This window comes from Anopheles ziemanni, chromosome 2, assembly GCF_943734765.1.
Source record: "Anopheles ziemanni chromosome 2, idAnoZiCoDA_A2_x.2, whole genome shotgun sequence".
In the NCBI taxonomy this organism is placed as follows: domain Eukaryota; kingdom Metazoa; phylum Arthropoda; class Insecta; order Diptera; family Culicidae; genus Anopheles; species Anopheles ziemanni.
The window spans coordinates 4,809,398-4,826,773 of NC_080705.1; the positions used below are offsets into that span (position 1 = coordinate 4,809,398).

The 17,376-nt window shown below is 47.2% G+C and overlaps 1 protein-coding gene across 1 annotated transcript; it reads right to left on the reverse strand.

Annotated features, from left to right (window-relative positions):
- Positions 1-522: 522 nt before the first annotated feature.
- On the reverse strand, positions 523-6,196 carry LOC131284009 (solute carrier organic anion transporter family member 4A1). Its single transcript, XM_058312866.1, has 14 exons — positions 6,055-6,196; positions 5,590-5,920; positions 5,305-5,521; positions 5,024-5,219; positions 4,788-4,948; positions 4,602-4,709; positions 4,333-4,433; positions 3,905-4,184; positions 3,250-3,798; positions 2,936-3,161; positions 2,577-2,765; positions 2,331-2,479; positions 2,103-2,256; positions 523-1,900 (listed from the first exon to the last, which is right to left on the reverse strand). The coding sequence occupies exons 1-14, from the start codon at positions 6,102-6,104 to the stop codon at positions 580-582; spliced, it is 4,032 nt and encodes a 1,343-aa protein (XP_058168849.1). The 5' UTR covers positions 6,105-6,196; the 3' UTR covers positions 523-579.
- Between the last annotated feature and the right edge of the window lie 11,180 nt (positions 6,197-17,376).

A 17,376-nucleotide genomic window follows, 5' to 3' on the forward strand; every position in this document is an offset into this window, starting at 1 on the left:
GAGAATATCTTAACTTTCCGGAGTGGAAGGACATTATCGTATCGGCGAAGGTAGACTGGAGAGGTTCCGAAGAATATAAAATTGGGCAATTAAAAAATGCAGAACCAATCTATGGTAGCTCAAAGTAAAATCTGCACCCATATTCATGCTGAAAGTGGGTATGAGCAGGCGGCCATCCGTCATTATTGAGTGCTTGTAACTGTAACAAAACTCCAGCTCCATACATTTTTAACAAGAAACCAACTGCCAAGTGGAAGATCACTCGGCTAGGAATAGTTTTATTTTCCAACCTATAAACCCTTTGTGACACAAACATGAAAAACCCTCCAAACAAATCGGAACCTTTCCTTCTCGAGAAGAACAGATCTTCTTTTGCTGAGCTTTTCTGCACCGTCCCATAAGCTTATTGCAATAAGTATGGCAGATTACTCAATACCTGCCGCCGTTAGCCGCAAACAGTATACACACCCGCGCTACCCCTCTTACGTACCATCTGGGAAGATCGGGCCACCGAATGGCCGAATAAATGCATCATCACCCGCGGGGCTCTCATGTTGGAAGCCGCCCGGTTCGACACGGCTAAACGTTGCCCGACGAAGACGAGGAAGGAGACGAGTGTGACGACGATGCGGACGAGGGGGACGACGGAGAGGAACAAGCCGGTTCCTCCGGCAGAACGGCATTCTTGTCGAGTAGCAGCTGAAGCGATTCCGGCTGGCCACTCATTACATCGGACGAGGACGCTAGACACGATCCTACTACCGCAGCACCAGAGGGAATCGATCCCCGGCCTACGAGAGACTCGTGCCCATCGACTTGGGCGGCCGATGAAAGTTTCCGCACGAGAGCACCCCCGCCGGTCACTCCGATCGGTTCGACCCCACCGCCGCAAGGTTGATAGCCACCGTACTTCAGATCCTTCGAGTTGGTACGCCGATGGCGCAGGATGCTATTCGAATCTTCAATCAACGATTTGATGCCACCCAGGATGCCACCCGAGCCTACTAAAGGACGGTCGCAAGACTGCTCGAGGTTGGACACGTTACTCGCCCCTCCAACGACCGTGGTAGACAAGTTCGCCGGTGCGAGGTTGAGCAGATTCAGATCACGCGAGTTGTTCCGCGAATGGCCCTTGCCGTACTTGGACTCCAGTTCCTCCGTGAGGTCACTGCTGTGCTGATTAAGCTTCATATTGTTCAATTTCGCAGCACCACTCACACCGCCAGCTCCACCAACGACGCTCGCATTGTTTTTCAGCACCACTGCCGCCACATCGTGCGAGAAGGAACTTTTCCGTGAGGAACCTCCGACACCACCCAGTGGTACACCACCCCCTCCGGTGGAGCTGAGGAACTTGTTGGCAATGTCGTTATCCAGCCGGATGATGACGTTGTTCGGTAGGAATGAAAACTCCTGCCCGTACGAATAATTGCGTGTGTGACGCTTCTTTTTCTGTCCCCCAACACCGCTTCCAGCACAGCTACTGCTGTAACCCAGCTTCACATGCTCCGGACCGGTGCCGGAGCCGGGTTTGAGGTGATTCAAAATGTACCGAATGTTACTCGCCCCACCGCCAGACGGAAGTGCTGGATGCTGCTGCTGCTGCTGGTCATTGTTGTGGTGCTGTAGTGCAATCCACCGACCGAGATGGCCACCGGAGGCCGACGATGTTCCACCGTGCTGCCGATGGTGTTGATCATTGTTATAGTCATGGGAGTTGTTGCGCGTGTGGTGGCGCATGAAGCGCTTCAGCTTCCAATCGTGCCCATCGACCTCCCGATTGGTGGCCGAGTTGCTGCGTTGAATTTTGATATCACAGGAATTGCTGCGGTAGTGCTTGCGTGCCGCCGCTGCCGGGGGTGGCAACCGGTAGGGTTGATGTGCGCCACCGTCGTCGTACCTACAAGAGAAAAGCATTTAATATTTTCAACAAAGTTTCTTCTTGATTTTTGTCTTTCATTCGATTGCACTTCGAACAGCCTTCTGGTTCAGATTCGATTCTTTGTATTCACATAAATATTCATTTGCTTGATTTCGAGGCTTTCGAGATACGATCTTGGCACAAATGACGCATGAGTTCACCGAAATGTATACGAGTTTACCTATACTCTAGCTGGATCGTTTTGGAATCGTTTCGCTGATGTCGGCTAGCAATGAGGATGCGTTTGTTGTTCTCTGCCAGCGTGTCGCCAGAAATGCATTCACCGTTGAACGGAATGGCTGCATTATCATCCAGTGCAGCTTTTTCTTCGAACACTACAAGACAAGACGATAAAAGAAGTGACGAAAAGCTTGCTTGACCACCGCGGCCCCGAGGAACATCTACTCACATTTATCTAGACTTATTATTGACCCAACGAGCTCGTTCGTCGAGAGTGGGTTCAACTTGTCCAGATTTTTCCGCCGTCTAACCAACCACCAGTCGATGATGAAGATAATCAAGGCAATGATTTTAATTGACGCACACAAGCCAACGTATCTGGAACAACAGGTAAGGTTGGAAAGGAAGGGTCATTTTATGTAACATCACCCCAATACAGTCCATTTCCCACCCTCTGGCATAAGTTAGCACTTACTTGTAACGGAATTTTTCTATGTCGTAAATCAAGCATCGGCCACCCTTCTCGCCGCACGTTGACTTCCACAGCAAGCAGGACGAATCGATCAGATTGCCGAACACGATCGGGGCCGGGATGTACCCGAACAGCCGGAAGATGACAAACTGCATACCGAGCGCAAAGGAACGTTCCTCCTCCGAGACGGATCTGAGTGAAGCGGGGAATACGGACCGTCATCAGTGCGTCGCTTTTGCGTGAGTAGTGGCAATTTTGCGCCACTACATTGTGATTACATATTTTCCAATACTGTGCACCCATCGTGATTGCAGCAGCAGCAGGAAATATGGAAATGTGAATCAAAATAAATACACGCTTACCTCAGCACAATCATAAGCAGCGGCATTTGCGTCGAGGCCACGACGAACGTCATGAAGAAGAGTAGTATCAGGAACGGGTAGATCGTGCGGCAGGGCGTATTGCAGACACCCGCTGTTGCCACCGGGATTACGGTGACTTCGGCAAAGTTTTCGTGCGCGTTCAGGGCCTGCGCCTGGGCACCTTCGGCTCCCTTGTACACACTGTTGGTGACGTTCGCTTGAACACCTGGTTGGGAACGATAGAGGTAGGAAGATGATTAAGGTCCCGATTGTTGATTTTCTTGTGTCGCACTAAGTGTGTGTCCCATACTCACAAGCACAGTTCGTGTAGTTCGAGCTGGACGAGAAAGCCGTGCACCCGGCATGGCAGGGGCTAAAATAAGTCAACCCATTATTGCCGCAAACCGGCTCGACGTCGTACATGTGACACTCGCAGCCAAAGTTGCAGGCGGCCGTCAGGTTCACCTGGAACGGTTCCACATTATGCACCGATCCGCTGCTGTTGTAGTACGGTATCGTCGTTCCAGCCATCTTGAGATTCTCACAGCCGAGGAAAAACAGCAGCCCATAGCAGGACAGGCAGACAAGGTTCGAAATGAGCACAAACTGGACCGCGCCCTTAGGTTTCAGCTGAAAGCGCTTCAGAATGCAGCCACCGACGAAGATGCCAATGCAGGCGCCCGGCACTGCAATCGAACCGGTAAACACGCTCGCTTGGCTCTTGCCCAAGCTGAACTGCGTCTCGAGGTACTTGGGCAGGAACACGACGAAACCGGACACAATCATCAGCTCCATGCACGCGCCAAGGCAGGTGACAATGTACACCGGGTTCGTCACCAGGCGCCACATCGACTGGGGAATGTCTGCAAACAAATATAAATACCACACAATTCGGAAATAGTTTTGATGGGCTTTGCCAGCATAAAACCTAACACCGTCATCCATTTTATTGCGTCCTTCAAAACGTACCTTTTATGTCCTGTCCATATCCGGTATCCTCGCCGGATTTAGCTTTTTGTGGACCAGTATTGGATTGACCACCGCTTTGTTGTTGCTGTTGCTGCTGCTGTTGTTGTTGGTGCTGACTCGGAAGGCTTCCTGTGTTGTGCTGGGGCGGCTGCTGCTGCTGCTGTTGCGAAAGATTTGGCTGCGAACGTGGTAAACTGCTCGAGTTGTTGGACGTTAATTGCTGCAGTTGAGGTAGCCGCTGTTCGGCAATGCGGATTTTCTTCTTCTCCCGCGTCAGCACCTATGTGGATGATGGGCGAAAAGTACGTCGGTCATAAGCCGGTGAATAATTGGACGGACGGGTGGTCCGCAATAATGCCGATTGGCTGATTGTTCACGCAGCAATACGCCACTCGTGCAATCCAGGATGGAGGGCCTGATTAACTTACCTTCGGGAAGGAGAAAAATGGTATCGCCACTATGATGAGCAGGATGCCGCACACCAGAAAGCCTCCCCACCACATGCCAACCCATCGGCGGTCGTCCGGATCTGCGAAAAGGACAGCAGGGAAGCAAGGGGTAATTTATTATGTTTACCGTAAAGAACAACGACCCGGGGGTGCGCGCCGCGTTGATCGTCAATTTCATTTATTGCGCTCAACCTGTTTGTCGTTCGGTCGCGCTGTCACATTTAGCCTCATTCACAAACGGCACTTACCGATATTGATGTCACTGCCGGAAAAGGAATCCATATGGAAGGACAACAGGTAGGCACCGAGAAGAAAGCCGAGCACTGGACCGAACGCCGCCATACTGTACATTGCACCTGTGGGAAAGATTGACGATGGAATCAAAATCCATTTCCGGTTGTACTAAATGTTGTACTAAAAGATTGATTGCTTACCAATATACATCGACGAACTCTCCTTGCGGACGTGATCGTCAACGTAGGTAGTTCCGAGGGTAAACAGCGGGCTTCCACCACCACCGAGCAGTATTTGTGCGATCACAAACAATATCACAGGCCCGAAGGTGGACGATTTGCTCTTGAGACAGTTGTCTCCCCTGGAGGAACAGCAGGAAACCAAAATTGTTAATTTCGTTTAGGACGAACGATCGATGATTCGAATGAACTATTACCTCAGATTGTGCGACGTCAGTGGTGGGTTCGAGAGGCTGTTCGAAAGCCGACCGAGTCCCATATCCTGCTCGCGCACCGACACCAACCGGCAGATGTTGTCGGACGTTTTATTGTCGATCATGATGCCCGGGTTCGCTTCACCGGTAAAGTGTGGCACCATGAACACGAGCGAACCGATGCCCATGATGACGGCACCTGACAAAAAGGAGGGGGAAAACCCATCGAATAAACCGTGACACACTGTGAGGGCTTTTCTGGTCTTTCATGGACGATTTCTTACCGATTCCGATCCAAACCGGAATGTGCCGTCGGCTACCGAGGTAGCTCACGAAGATGACCGTAATAACGTTGCCAATCTCGTAGCTTGACGCTATCAGCCCGGATAGGCTGGATGGTATCTCGAAGCGTTTCTCTATTGTCGTAATCACCGAGTTTATGTAGCCTGAGCTAAGGGCCTGCTGTAGTGTAACGAGGATGGACAGCAGGAGCACGAACACCTGAGTAAACAGAGAGAAAGGGTTTAGTGAAGGCACAGGTTGCTTGGATGGCCGGTGGATTCGCCTACCTTGATTCGCGCAAACTGCTGGACCGCCGATGGTCGACAGTTGAGGATGCCGCAGTCGCGCATATAGTCGTCGTTGATCAGCAGCACGTTCGGCAGTGGCTTCTCCCGGTCCATCATCACGCTGGCCGACGGTTGCCGACTGTGGCACTTGATGACGGTGTCCGCCGTGGCCGTCGCCGTTCCGCAGGTGGCCGTGGTCGTCGTGGTCGTGGCAGTGTTTACCGACATCGGCAGCGATTCCGACTCGGTGTCCTGGGGGATATCCGCACTGCTATCGTCGGTCTGCGCCTCCGAGTACAGTCCGGTCATGGCATACATTGATTCATTCCGTCTGCAAGCAAAGGTAAAAGTGTCAAACCAAATTGCATCTCCTTCTAAAAGTGGATTTTTGGAAACTAAAATAGCACCCACACACACACACACACCTTGGTATGGCAAAATGCTTGCGAGGAATAAGTTTCTCACCTGTGCCCTTTACGCTGTTGAGTGTCGGCCGTGCTGCTCGAGGTTGTCATTTTCGCGCTTGCCCAAAAATAACCAAACGCCAGCGCTTATCTGTGGCCCGTGCAGCGAAACTGATTGTGCCACCCCGGAAGCGGAAGTGTGCAAACGGAAAGACGACACACTACCGGCGGTCCGGTTTCGGGGCAGGAGGTTTGGGGACGATCAATTTTTTGTGAGACCGTTCGATAGAGCCAGCCAGTGGCGACGGTGACGGTGTCGGTGTTGGTTGTGGTGTCCAGTTAGGTGCTCCGGTACCATGTCTTCTCCGTCGGTGCTATCCTGCCTGGCATGGTTCGCGTTTCCTTCACGCAGCGAATTGTTCAAAGTTGACAACATAAAGAACTACATGTAGTTTATTATTTCCTGTCGAAAAGAGAGCGAGAGAGAGACGAAGAAGAAAATAATTAAAAAACTAAAAAGGGAAAAAAGAAGCAGTTTCTGCTTTCCTCAACATTATAGAAACATCACGGCAAAAGTGTTATAAAGAAAGGAAAACGGACGGGGGCAAGGAAAATGACACTTTTACTAATCGATTTTCCCATCGCAGCACCTGGGGCTTGCACAACACTCACACCCACACGCCATTACAACGGGCTGGTGGTGGCCAGGTGAATTGATTGGAAATAGAAAATGCAAACAGATCCAAATTAAACCACCATCAACAAGGGGCAGGAGGTCGCGCTGGTGCATAATTTACCCCGAGAAAGAGGTGATCGAAAGGAAAAACAGAAGGCAAGAGGATATTATCTCGCTGGGTGGCGCTTTGTGTGCCTGACCTGAAGACTTGACCATGCTTCCAGAGTTCCAGGCAGCTCGGAGAGAATTCACGGTGTCGGTCTCCGAGGAATTTGTTACAATCTAGGTACTGGGTTAAACCATTTCTAGGTTAACGAGAATTTAATATGTACTGTAATCCAACGGTCGGAATTCAATTTACATAAAGTACAGAATTTCAGTAAGTACTCTTGAAAGAAAAAAGCTTGTATCTAACATCGGACCAATCTCGGTTGATTGAAACTTTCTGATTTTTTTTTTCGGTTGATTGAAACTTTTTGATTTATTCAAGTTTTAACATAAAATTTAACTCATTTTAAACACCTTTAACCATCATTTATATCCTCATAGTTATGGCATTTTGTTTGTAAAATTATTAAAACATCATTAAAATGTCATTACAACCCAGGCTGTCCGTTTGATATTCATTCGCGGCCTCCAAATAAAGTGCATAGGTTGAGCGCTTGTCAACCGATGAAAAGTGACTTCCCAAGTGTGCTCGCCCGGTGCTCAATGCACCCACGAAAAACCAATCGATTGCCAAAAAGGTGTTGATGCTAATGAGCACTGGCAACAACTGGGTTGACCTGATTGCAAACCGATGAGCCTGGTGTGCTGGAACGGTGGAGGACGAAGGTCCCTAATCCCCGGCACCTAAAATTGCTCAACCTTTGGCAAACCGAAAAGAACCCTCCCCGGTGGCAAGTTGTGGCTACTGAGTGTCGGTGTTATATCGGCACCGGGATTGTCCCTACACCTTTTGACACCATTTAAATGCCACTCGTAACGTCATCCCACCCCGGCCTCGATGTCATCGTTGTCTGTAATTTTCCACCAACATGCACTCACTACTTCGATGCCGACCATCACCGGATGTGGACCATGTCCAAGCGAATCCACTGGATGGACGAATTGATGAGGGGGGGCTTGATGGTTGCGGTCAGTGCATTGCGAAAATGCCAAACCATTTCCCAGCCCCGGAGATCCCATCACCGACGGCTAGCATCCGGTGAGGTTTTTCGCGCCATAGGGGAGTATTGGGAGAGTGGGGCAAGGGTGGTGGAAAGCATGTCTGGCCAATGCCAACGAGATGGACTTCTGGCTGATTCTATCGTGATGCAGTTGTCGTTACCCGACGATGGCGGATTGGTGGCAGGTGTGGGAACAAAGTTTCGCAATTAATTATCGTTCCGACACACTTCGTCATATCGTAACGAGTGTCATTTTTTATCTGACAGTGCCAAATCGGTTCCATGATTAATTGGTGGGAGGGGGTGGGGGCTTATGAAAAGTTTACCGGCGGCATGGAAATGGACCCCGAGGCTGGTTGCGTGTAAAGAACGTTTGCTAACAAGCGTCTGGGCTTTTAGACCAGTGCATAAAAAGGTAAATGATGTATTTAAAAATCTAACACGATATTCTAGCACGATATTCTATCTTTGATAAACGAATCGACACATTTCGATTACTAAAATTTTAGTTTAATTGAAGAGTTTAATAATTTCATCGAATCGCTTCCAAACCCTTCATTGCTTCCAGGAAAATTTGTACTAAAACATAAGTTTGAAATGGGAAAATCATTGCGGTCTTTCATTTGATTTAAACCATCTATCAATCTACATCCTAATGAGTTTCAAGGCAACGGTAAAGACGTCATTTTCCAACCGGCAAAACACCGACAGCTCGTACGTGCCAACCCCGCAACAAAAGTTCTCCGGTGAAGGGGGCATGTTAATGAATCTCTTGAGTGAAAAACACAACAAACCACCCAGCAGAAACATGCACAACCCTCACAAACTCCTTGGAGTACCATCAGTATCAGCTTCCATTCTCCCGCGGGGGAAAGGATGATGTGGATGTGTGTGTGCGCGAAAACATTGGCCGCCTTCACCACTGAGGCAAAGTTCAGGGCGCGAGTTCAGAGGATGAGCTCTGTTTGCTCGTTGACGACCGTCGTTCTTCAGCCTCTCTCCTCCCTCCTGGGGACTCGCGGAGGTCAACGACCTGGGGGCGAGCCTAACACTTTTCCGGGCTCGGGAAAATGAACCAATATCCGCCCGAGACACACGCCGAACTGGTGACGACGACGATGACGATGCCTGATGATGATTCTTTTCGATTTCAATTTCGTTTCGGTTGCAGAGTGTGTTGAGCTTCATACCAAATGGTATCCAATTTTCCCCCTTTTGATTTTTTATTTACCAATGCTTTCGTTTTTCACACCCCCCAGAGAAGGGTCATTCCCACTCGGACTCATGCGGTTGTTCGTCCGGTTTAATCTTTTTCCTTTTCCGTAGGAAGCCTCCCAAAAACGACCGAAATAAAACGAGGAATATATTCTCAATGCACTCTTTGTGTCCTCGGAGGAAATGTTTTGAAAAACTTCCCGACTCTGGCTATATGCCGTCTCGTCGACTTTTTTATTTCCATTATTTTATTTGCTTCGTCCAATGCGCTTACTGGCACCGCTCTCCGGTGGAAAATGTATTCGCTACAAACTACTGCATCGAAAGAGAATTATTTTCCAACGACCGGAAGGACCTCATCATTCGTGTCCCGTCTTTCGAATGATGCACCGTCGTAAAGTCGCTTCTACGATCCGGCGGGGCATAAAAGCTTTCGAAAGAGCCAGACGACGCTACCCTTCCACGCTGCGACGAGTGTGGGTTTTTGTTGGTTTGGCAAATGTTGATTTTACGATACGATAGTCCATCGGCTTTATGCGACACACAACCTACAGCTGCTACTACTCGATTACTATCCCTGTAAATATCTCCCGGTACAAGCGTCGTGTTCCGGGAAAACAGACTGCACGAAAACACAAAACCAAACCAAATTAACTTCGAATGCAAACACACACACACACCATTTTCTCAGAGCTTTCCACCGGAGTTTTCGATATTGGGGGCAGCACAGCAGAGCCGGTGTACACATTGACGCGAGAAATGATTTGACGAAAAGCGTGTCCTATCGCGCCCATCTCTCTCGGACGGGGGGAAGCGCCCGGCCGTAAAACGTGGCGTTGTTGGGCAAGTTAATTAAAATACCTCATGTTCACGAATTTGTTTTTCCTCAACCAGCTCAACCAGGCCGGAAAAGGAGTTTGTTTAGAGGGAATCAATTGTGAAGCTTTCGTCAGAGAAACCTCTGCCGTGCGCTGTCGTGGAAAACGCTAAACATGAGCATCACTTGCTCAGGAAAGATATTGTATTTGCATCACATAAACTTATAAGTATAAGTATCTTGACAGGTGCAGTGAGTCCAGGATAAAGTGTAAATTAAATCAGTATAATTGATACATGTTTTTACCGCATTTTCATACAATGTTCTGATCAACAAATCAGAAAATGCCTTTACTTTTTATTTCCCACGAAAGAAAAGATAAGCCATAAACAACCGATGAAAGAAAGAGCAAATTAAAAAAAGGAATGATTAATGAACAGCTTCATTAATTTTATCTATGTCACCTATGAAAAATAGATCTAAATCTAAATCGTTCGTTACAATCACGACAACCATCAAAATGAACGAATGTTGAGATATTTGCCATCATCACGGATCGCGTGCTGGTAGCAGCAAATAGAAATAAACAAAAAAAAACTATCTCCTGAGGGCAAACAATAAAGTAAAGGAAAGTTATTTACTCTACGGGTAGGGTCGTATGCGCCAATTCGCACCTCGCTGTGTTTGTTGTCCCACTGCACCGGTGAACTATTTATTTCTCTTCATTTTGTTTTATGCCACGGGAAGCATAACCTGCTACTTCCGACCTACCCTAAATAACAGTTCACATACACACACACACATCAGAAGGACGGTCCTTGGATGTTCGCATACTTGGGATGCTAACTGTATTGTTCTTAGCAGCAAGAAGTCTCGTGGGGAGAAAAATTATCATCACTTTCGAAAAGCGTTTCCCGGCTCGGGAGAAAGAAACACTGAAAGCCGACCGGCGATCTTTTCGCCAGTTTTATCGTACCCTGACCTGGATGTGTTACGGGTTTTCCCTTTGCTTTTCCGGAGTTTTTTTTTCTGCAGTGCAATTGCTGCTCAAACAGGAAGAGAAGGGCAAAATATGCAAAATTGTAAATGATTCTAAAACAACTTTAAATACTGGGGCAATATTTTCTGTAACATCCAGCCTCAATAAGATACGTTTTCGAATGTTTCTTTGCTTTTTGTATTTTTAAATAAAAAAAAGAAACAAAATCTGGAATTGCTCTAAGAACTTCTAATGGAACATTATTGCTTATAAAGAACATTGGAATAAACACAATAAAATGGAATTTCCCTCAACAAACGCAAAAACACATCGCTTGGGTATGTTCGCACAATACACCATATCACGACGGACAAAGCGATGAACGAGATCAAATAAATCGATCACAACCAATTACTTCGTTCAGCAAAACACAATCGCGAAGACAAGCTCACAACATTTCCCACCCCATGGATGCTTTTGATCGGACCAATAAGAGAAAAAAACGGTGGGGAAAATCAAGAACCTCAAACATTTCACCCATCGCGACCAAGAGATTGAGCAGGGCACGCTTTTTTTTACTCCGGACCAAATCCCCGGTACATCTGTTCTGGACAGCAGCCTTTCCACGCATCGGAGGAGCATCGGGCGGCGGGGATTAATCACGGGCGCGGGTTGCGGGAATTGTTGTTTATGGGAAAACGATGGGAAAATTGCGCAGTTCGCGTAAAAGGATGGTTTGTTTTAAAACCTGCCGCTCATTTATTTCCGATCCGATCGATGCTCTCTCGGTGTGGCTGAAAATGCGTTTTGGGTTTTTGTTTGAAATTTTGTGTTTATTTGTTCAGCATACAATATTCCATCCATTTGGCTTTTCGAGCTCCTTGGTTAATGAAGCGAATCTGATGAGGGAAGTCTATCTAAGAATTGAAGATCCATGTACAAACGGGAGTAGAAAATGAGTCACCATTAAAGATGTACATTTCTGTTTAAATTTATCTATTTCCTTTCATACCTCCATTATGTTTGAAACTTTCATATTTTGATATTCCAAAAATCTTAAAACATTCAGTTTAATACACTTTTTACTGACTAAAAGCTTGACCTACTCTACAATGAGCAACTCCCAAAGGGTGGTAACTACGGTCATTATTTATGCATTCGGTAACGAACGGTGTGAAACTGCAATCGATTCACGTGCGGCGCCGTTCATCCAGTTTATTATTCTTCCCCGTTCGCCATTTAATCGGACACCCTTATTTGCGGCCATTGACCCGAAAGTTAAGGGGTGTAGGTAATTTGTGTCGATTGCGAAAACGATTGCAAATTTGTTCAACACTTTGTGTCCTTCGACTTTATCTTTCAATCGATAATGACATTTTTATTCCTTCCAGTACTCCCCGAATTATTTTCCGTGATTGATTGACTGCTTTCGGTGAAGAATTGTATAAAAGTACATGCAGTTTCATGTCAACCTCCATTGACATCAATTCCATTCCACTTAAGCCATGATTGGAACGGGCTGCTTGGGTATTTTCCATTTAGTAGAGTACACACTTTCTTCCGCTGACTTTCATCTCCGTGCAAGTCCTGACCTTCATCAACCGCAACAAACTGACCATCCCTCAACGAACGCGGACATCGGGGGTAATTGTCGCCGGAACCAGTGACAACCGGAAGATGCCGGTTCCCTGACCAGCGACAACACACGAAGGTGGGAAACTGAACCGTCACGCTCGACTTGTCGGTCCATTCCACCCAGGAGGAGCGAGATATCCCAGAACTTGGGTGGAGAAATAAAAATTAATTGACCATTCACGACCCATCGCTGGACCTGAATTGCCCACCCCCCAGGGGGGGAAGGTTGTGTGCGGATTGCGTTACGACGTTGCACTGCACACAACACCACTCTGTGACGCACCGGCCTTTAGCAGTCCACCGGGACATTACCGCACTCTGGGTGCATGCGACCGTTTAAGTAACGGTAGTTAATTAAATTTGCATAGCAACGGAAATGGAATAAACAGATGGTCCGTGATTGCGCGCGGATGGTAAGAGCCAGGGCCAGGGTAGGGAAAAGAAAATCCATCATTCAAACACACAGCATCCCGAACCAAACATTCCCATGAGTGTCGTGCACGAACTTTTCTGCAAACATTTCCTTTCCGAAACGGAACCGAAAGGCATCCGTGGTGGTGATGGTGGCCTGCACGGACGTTGCGGAGAACGGCTTATCCACACACACACGGGCCAGCCCTCAGCCCGGAGGCCATTCCACCACTGCAGCAGCCAGCGCCAGGGTGCAGTAATTGGAGCAAAAATAATGCGGAAACACTGTGAGGCGAAATAACGATCGCGCCACCAGTCACGAGAACGAATCAACGAACCAACGACTCGAAGACGGAAAAGGCGAACCGATGGGGGGGGGGGGGGATGAGAAAAGGGTTTGGGCAGATGCCCTTGAAACAGTATTACTCCATAAGACACCAAGTGGTGAGCGAGAAAGGTCAATTTTACATGACATTTGCCTCGGGAACGGGCAACCAGGACCAGACAAAGTCTCAGCACTTGAGACTTGGAGGGCGGGGGTTCACGAGTGCGCTCTACAAAAACCCGCGGCCAGAATTTCCCAGGAAGGAAGAGGAAGAAAAGGAAAAAAAGGGAAATCGAATCAATCTTACTTCACTTTTTCACCTTCCATACCGCTTCCAATCAATCACTTCCTGCCAGTCGAACTTGAACTCTCTTCTGTGGCTTCGGTGACACTAAAAAAGAACTCGATCGATCCGGAGAGTGACAGAAAAGGAACGGGAAAAAAAGGAAAAGCCCCCACCCAACCCGAGGAAATCATGTACTGGTGTGCCATTTTTCCCGACGAGACCCGATATTGATTGAATGCGGTAGTATATGCACTTTTCTTCGGGCGTTGCTGCGAGGCGAAAAAAGCGGTGATTTCCACTGCCGTAGACCGATGAAGCCCCTACTGAAACTCATTGTGTGTGTGTGTGAGTCTATGGCACACTCTCTGCAACACACGTGGAGCACATGGAAGGGAGTTTCCGGACGGATGAGTTGCGTTTTGGGACTTCAGGCTTACCGGCCGCAGCCACGTTCAGGCTTGGCGTTGCATCGGACGATTGATGCATTTTTAATGCCGCACAGGAAAGTAGTTCAACCGGGCGCCGCAGCTGTGCAGTTAGGTGCAATGGTTCCTGTTTACTGTTACCTCATTCCATTACCAGTGCTAGGAGTAGGAAGATGATGATCGAGATCAAGTAGCAAAGCGGTGCTAGTACCACAATCGGGGTGCCTTAGTTCTTGGACTCAGTCGAAGTCCGATGTCGTTCTCATGGGAGTACTCTATTCGAATGTGTTTGGTAGAAAAAGAACTCTGCGAAATTGAAGCCTTCAAGGCGGTCAGATGTATTTCTAATGAAGGTGTGGGTTGTTCCAAATTGTCTGTTAGTTCACGTTTGTTTTCCTCCAAACTCCCAATCTGGCACACTGTTACAGAAGATGAGACATGCTTCCAAGAATTTGCTCCGAATCAAATAGAGGTTCTTTTCTTGGAAAGAAGATTAATTTGCAACTTTGTAAATTGTAACTTACTACCAATTCTTCCATATTCCAAGAAATTAATGATAACAATACTAAGATAAATGCGTAACATACAGCATAAATCTGACAGCCGAAAACCGAATTGGCATCGAGAAGCAATAATAACTTCATAAGCTGTCATATTTCAAGCGATCCCCCAAAGAGAGCATACCTTTCGTACAACCAGCACATGGCAACAGTTTATGCGAAATTGCGTGAATAACACCCCGAAGCGAAGCGAAAAAGGCGAATCCTTTCGATAACTTTTCTTGGAACGGACCGACAAAACCGGGCAAGCATCTCGTCCACCTTCAGCAAGAAAACGTAACCGTCGTCCACCGATTTCCAATTATTGAGCGCGACATGATGTCTGAGGCGTTGCATGCCAAAAATAAAATCGAACATTCCTGGCTTCTCCTGCTGTGAGAGGTGGAGTCCTCGTCCTTTCATTTACACCTTCTTCCCTCCCCCGGGCGAGAGATTAGGAATGGATTCTTTTTCTCGCTTCAATAACATTTACCTCTTGGTAGTTAAATTATCTTTTTAAGCAAATATTCCTCCTTTTGGCCGTTTGGGGAAACGTCCGAAAGAAAATGTGGTAGAAAACCCTTTCCACTGGCAGGCCATAATTCACTCCCGCCGCCGGTTGTGAGAAATGACACAGGTCCTTTTTTTTGCTGCCTTCTTGCTTGCGGGCAAGGATTTGAGACGCAGGATTTAATCCTAATGCAGGTTGCGGTGGAATTAAGGCCCACGAAAACGGAAAGCACTCCCCGGGGGGCTCGTATTAATTAAAACTTTTAATCGTTACACCACTTCATTACGGATAACACCAACCGGAGAGGTTTAAGGACCCGCGTGGCAGTGCGGGTTTTGTTAATATTTTATTTTATTACAACCGACTGCCGGGGGAATATTTTTTTCACGCTCGATTTGGTACAGTTTAATGATGAATTATTTTTAAAATTAAAGAAATTCGTTTAGATTGAATGTGTTTCAATCGTCGACTCAAATAAAAAGGTTCTCACGTTTGTTTCCGACTGCCATGACGCCAAACGGCCCATCGCAACCAGTTGCATTCCCGAGTCGAGTGCATCGACATCGACCTAACGTCGTCGTGTGCGCGAGAGTGTGGTGCTGCATTCATTATCATCACTCACAAGACGCTTTTGTTTACATCTGGCAGAGAGAGAGGGAAGGAAGGAATTGAAGTAGAAGAAGAACATGGCCCCCGGGCCGTCGGGGCGGACAAACGTCTTTCCAGGCTCCGGCAAAAACACATGCAACAGCGAGTAATGCACACGAATGCACACGAACACTCCACACATTAACCACGTCATCGGGTGCGCGAGTACAAAGAAAAGAAAATCGGCTAGGCTGGGCCGGAGGGTGGCAAAGACTGACGGTTTTTCTGATTAACATATACGTCGCGGTCGTCGTCGTCGTCGTCGACGCCGGGAGGTTTGGCCCAAGGCTAATCAGATTACGAACGGAAAGGCGCGAGGCGGCCCGAGAGGACAAAGCACTTTGTGCATTGATTCGAAAGCGTTTCGCGGGGTCTGGGAAGTGGGCAATTAAAGAACTCCGGAAAAGGTCATCAATGCAGAGGGACCCCGTGCGTGCGTTAGAAGAATGGAGAGTTGTTAGACGGATTGATTGGAAGCTTGAGAGCGTTCAAAGACATCTGGTTATGCTGTTACGATGCAGCGGAAATCCAATTCTTTATCGTCTGGCAAATACGACATAAACGAGCGGAATAGAAGCACACCCGATGCTTCTTTTAACACATCGCTGTAACTAGCAATAAATTAGCTTTAACTTTTTTCTCTTTGCAAAGTCGCTTTGTCACACCATTTTTGGCAACCAGATCGACTGCACCGATCAATTTCGACATGGGGTTGAAAAATATAATTTCTTAATTTTCGCTCCACCGTGAGCGTTAATTAAATGACGCCGGGTCGTGACGCCGGGCTTCGAGCCGTGTGCAAACGGTTAAGATTTCCCTTCCACACCAAGGTAATTGGCAGCCGAACTCCGCCCGAAAGGTGTAGCAACATAAATAGATAAATCTCAAATGGCATCGTGGCATGCACATCATCATTATTTAAAGTTGGCAGTGTGTTGTTGCACAAGTGGGTCTCAAGTAGATTTGGCATTTTTACACCACACAAATCGCATGCAACTGAAGAAAAAAGACACACCGACTTCATGAAGTGTGACCGGTTGATGAAAGCCGGTGCAAAAATAAAACAAGACGAGCGCAAAAGTGCGTAGTGCAAACGATTCTAAGATGATCTGCACGCCATCATCATCCGGACGACGATATGGGTGTCACGTTTTTTTATTTATTTATTTGTTTTTTAGCAAAACTCATCAAAAAGTGGAACATTCAAGCACCGTTTTCCTCCTCTTCCCTCCCAATCTTCTTGTCGTTATTGTGTATTTTACCAAAAACTTCAGGAAACCACCCCATGGGAAACAGGTGGAGGCATTCTTGGGGAGGATTTATGACCGCACTTTGGTTGCACTCTTTCGTTTTTTTCTGCTTTTCTTAACATTCCCTAATGCTTCTTCGCAGCCTGTCACAACCAAATGGGGGCTGCTTCGTGGTGGTGTGGCCAATGCGGAAAGCAACGAGATTTGATAAGTGTGTCATTTACATTCTTCATCGCCAGGACATAAAACAAAACTGAAGCTCTTTAAAGAAAAGTGAGGTATAAAATTAGCGCCATGAAGCGACTTTAAACTGTTGGAGAAAATAAAACACACAAAAGTGATACAACAGTTGGAAAAGTTTTTCAGTAAAATCATTTTGTGGATGAAACAGTCAAAAAGGTGAGCTGTATTTACAATTAAAACTTATCATCATGCTCATGTCGAGCTGAACCGGGTTCTTTATAAAACAATTCTTTACACACTGAGCAAACCATTTG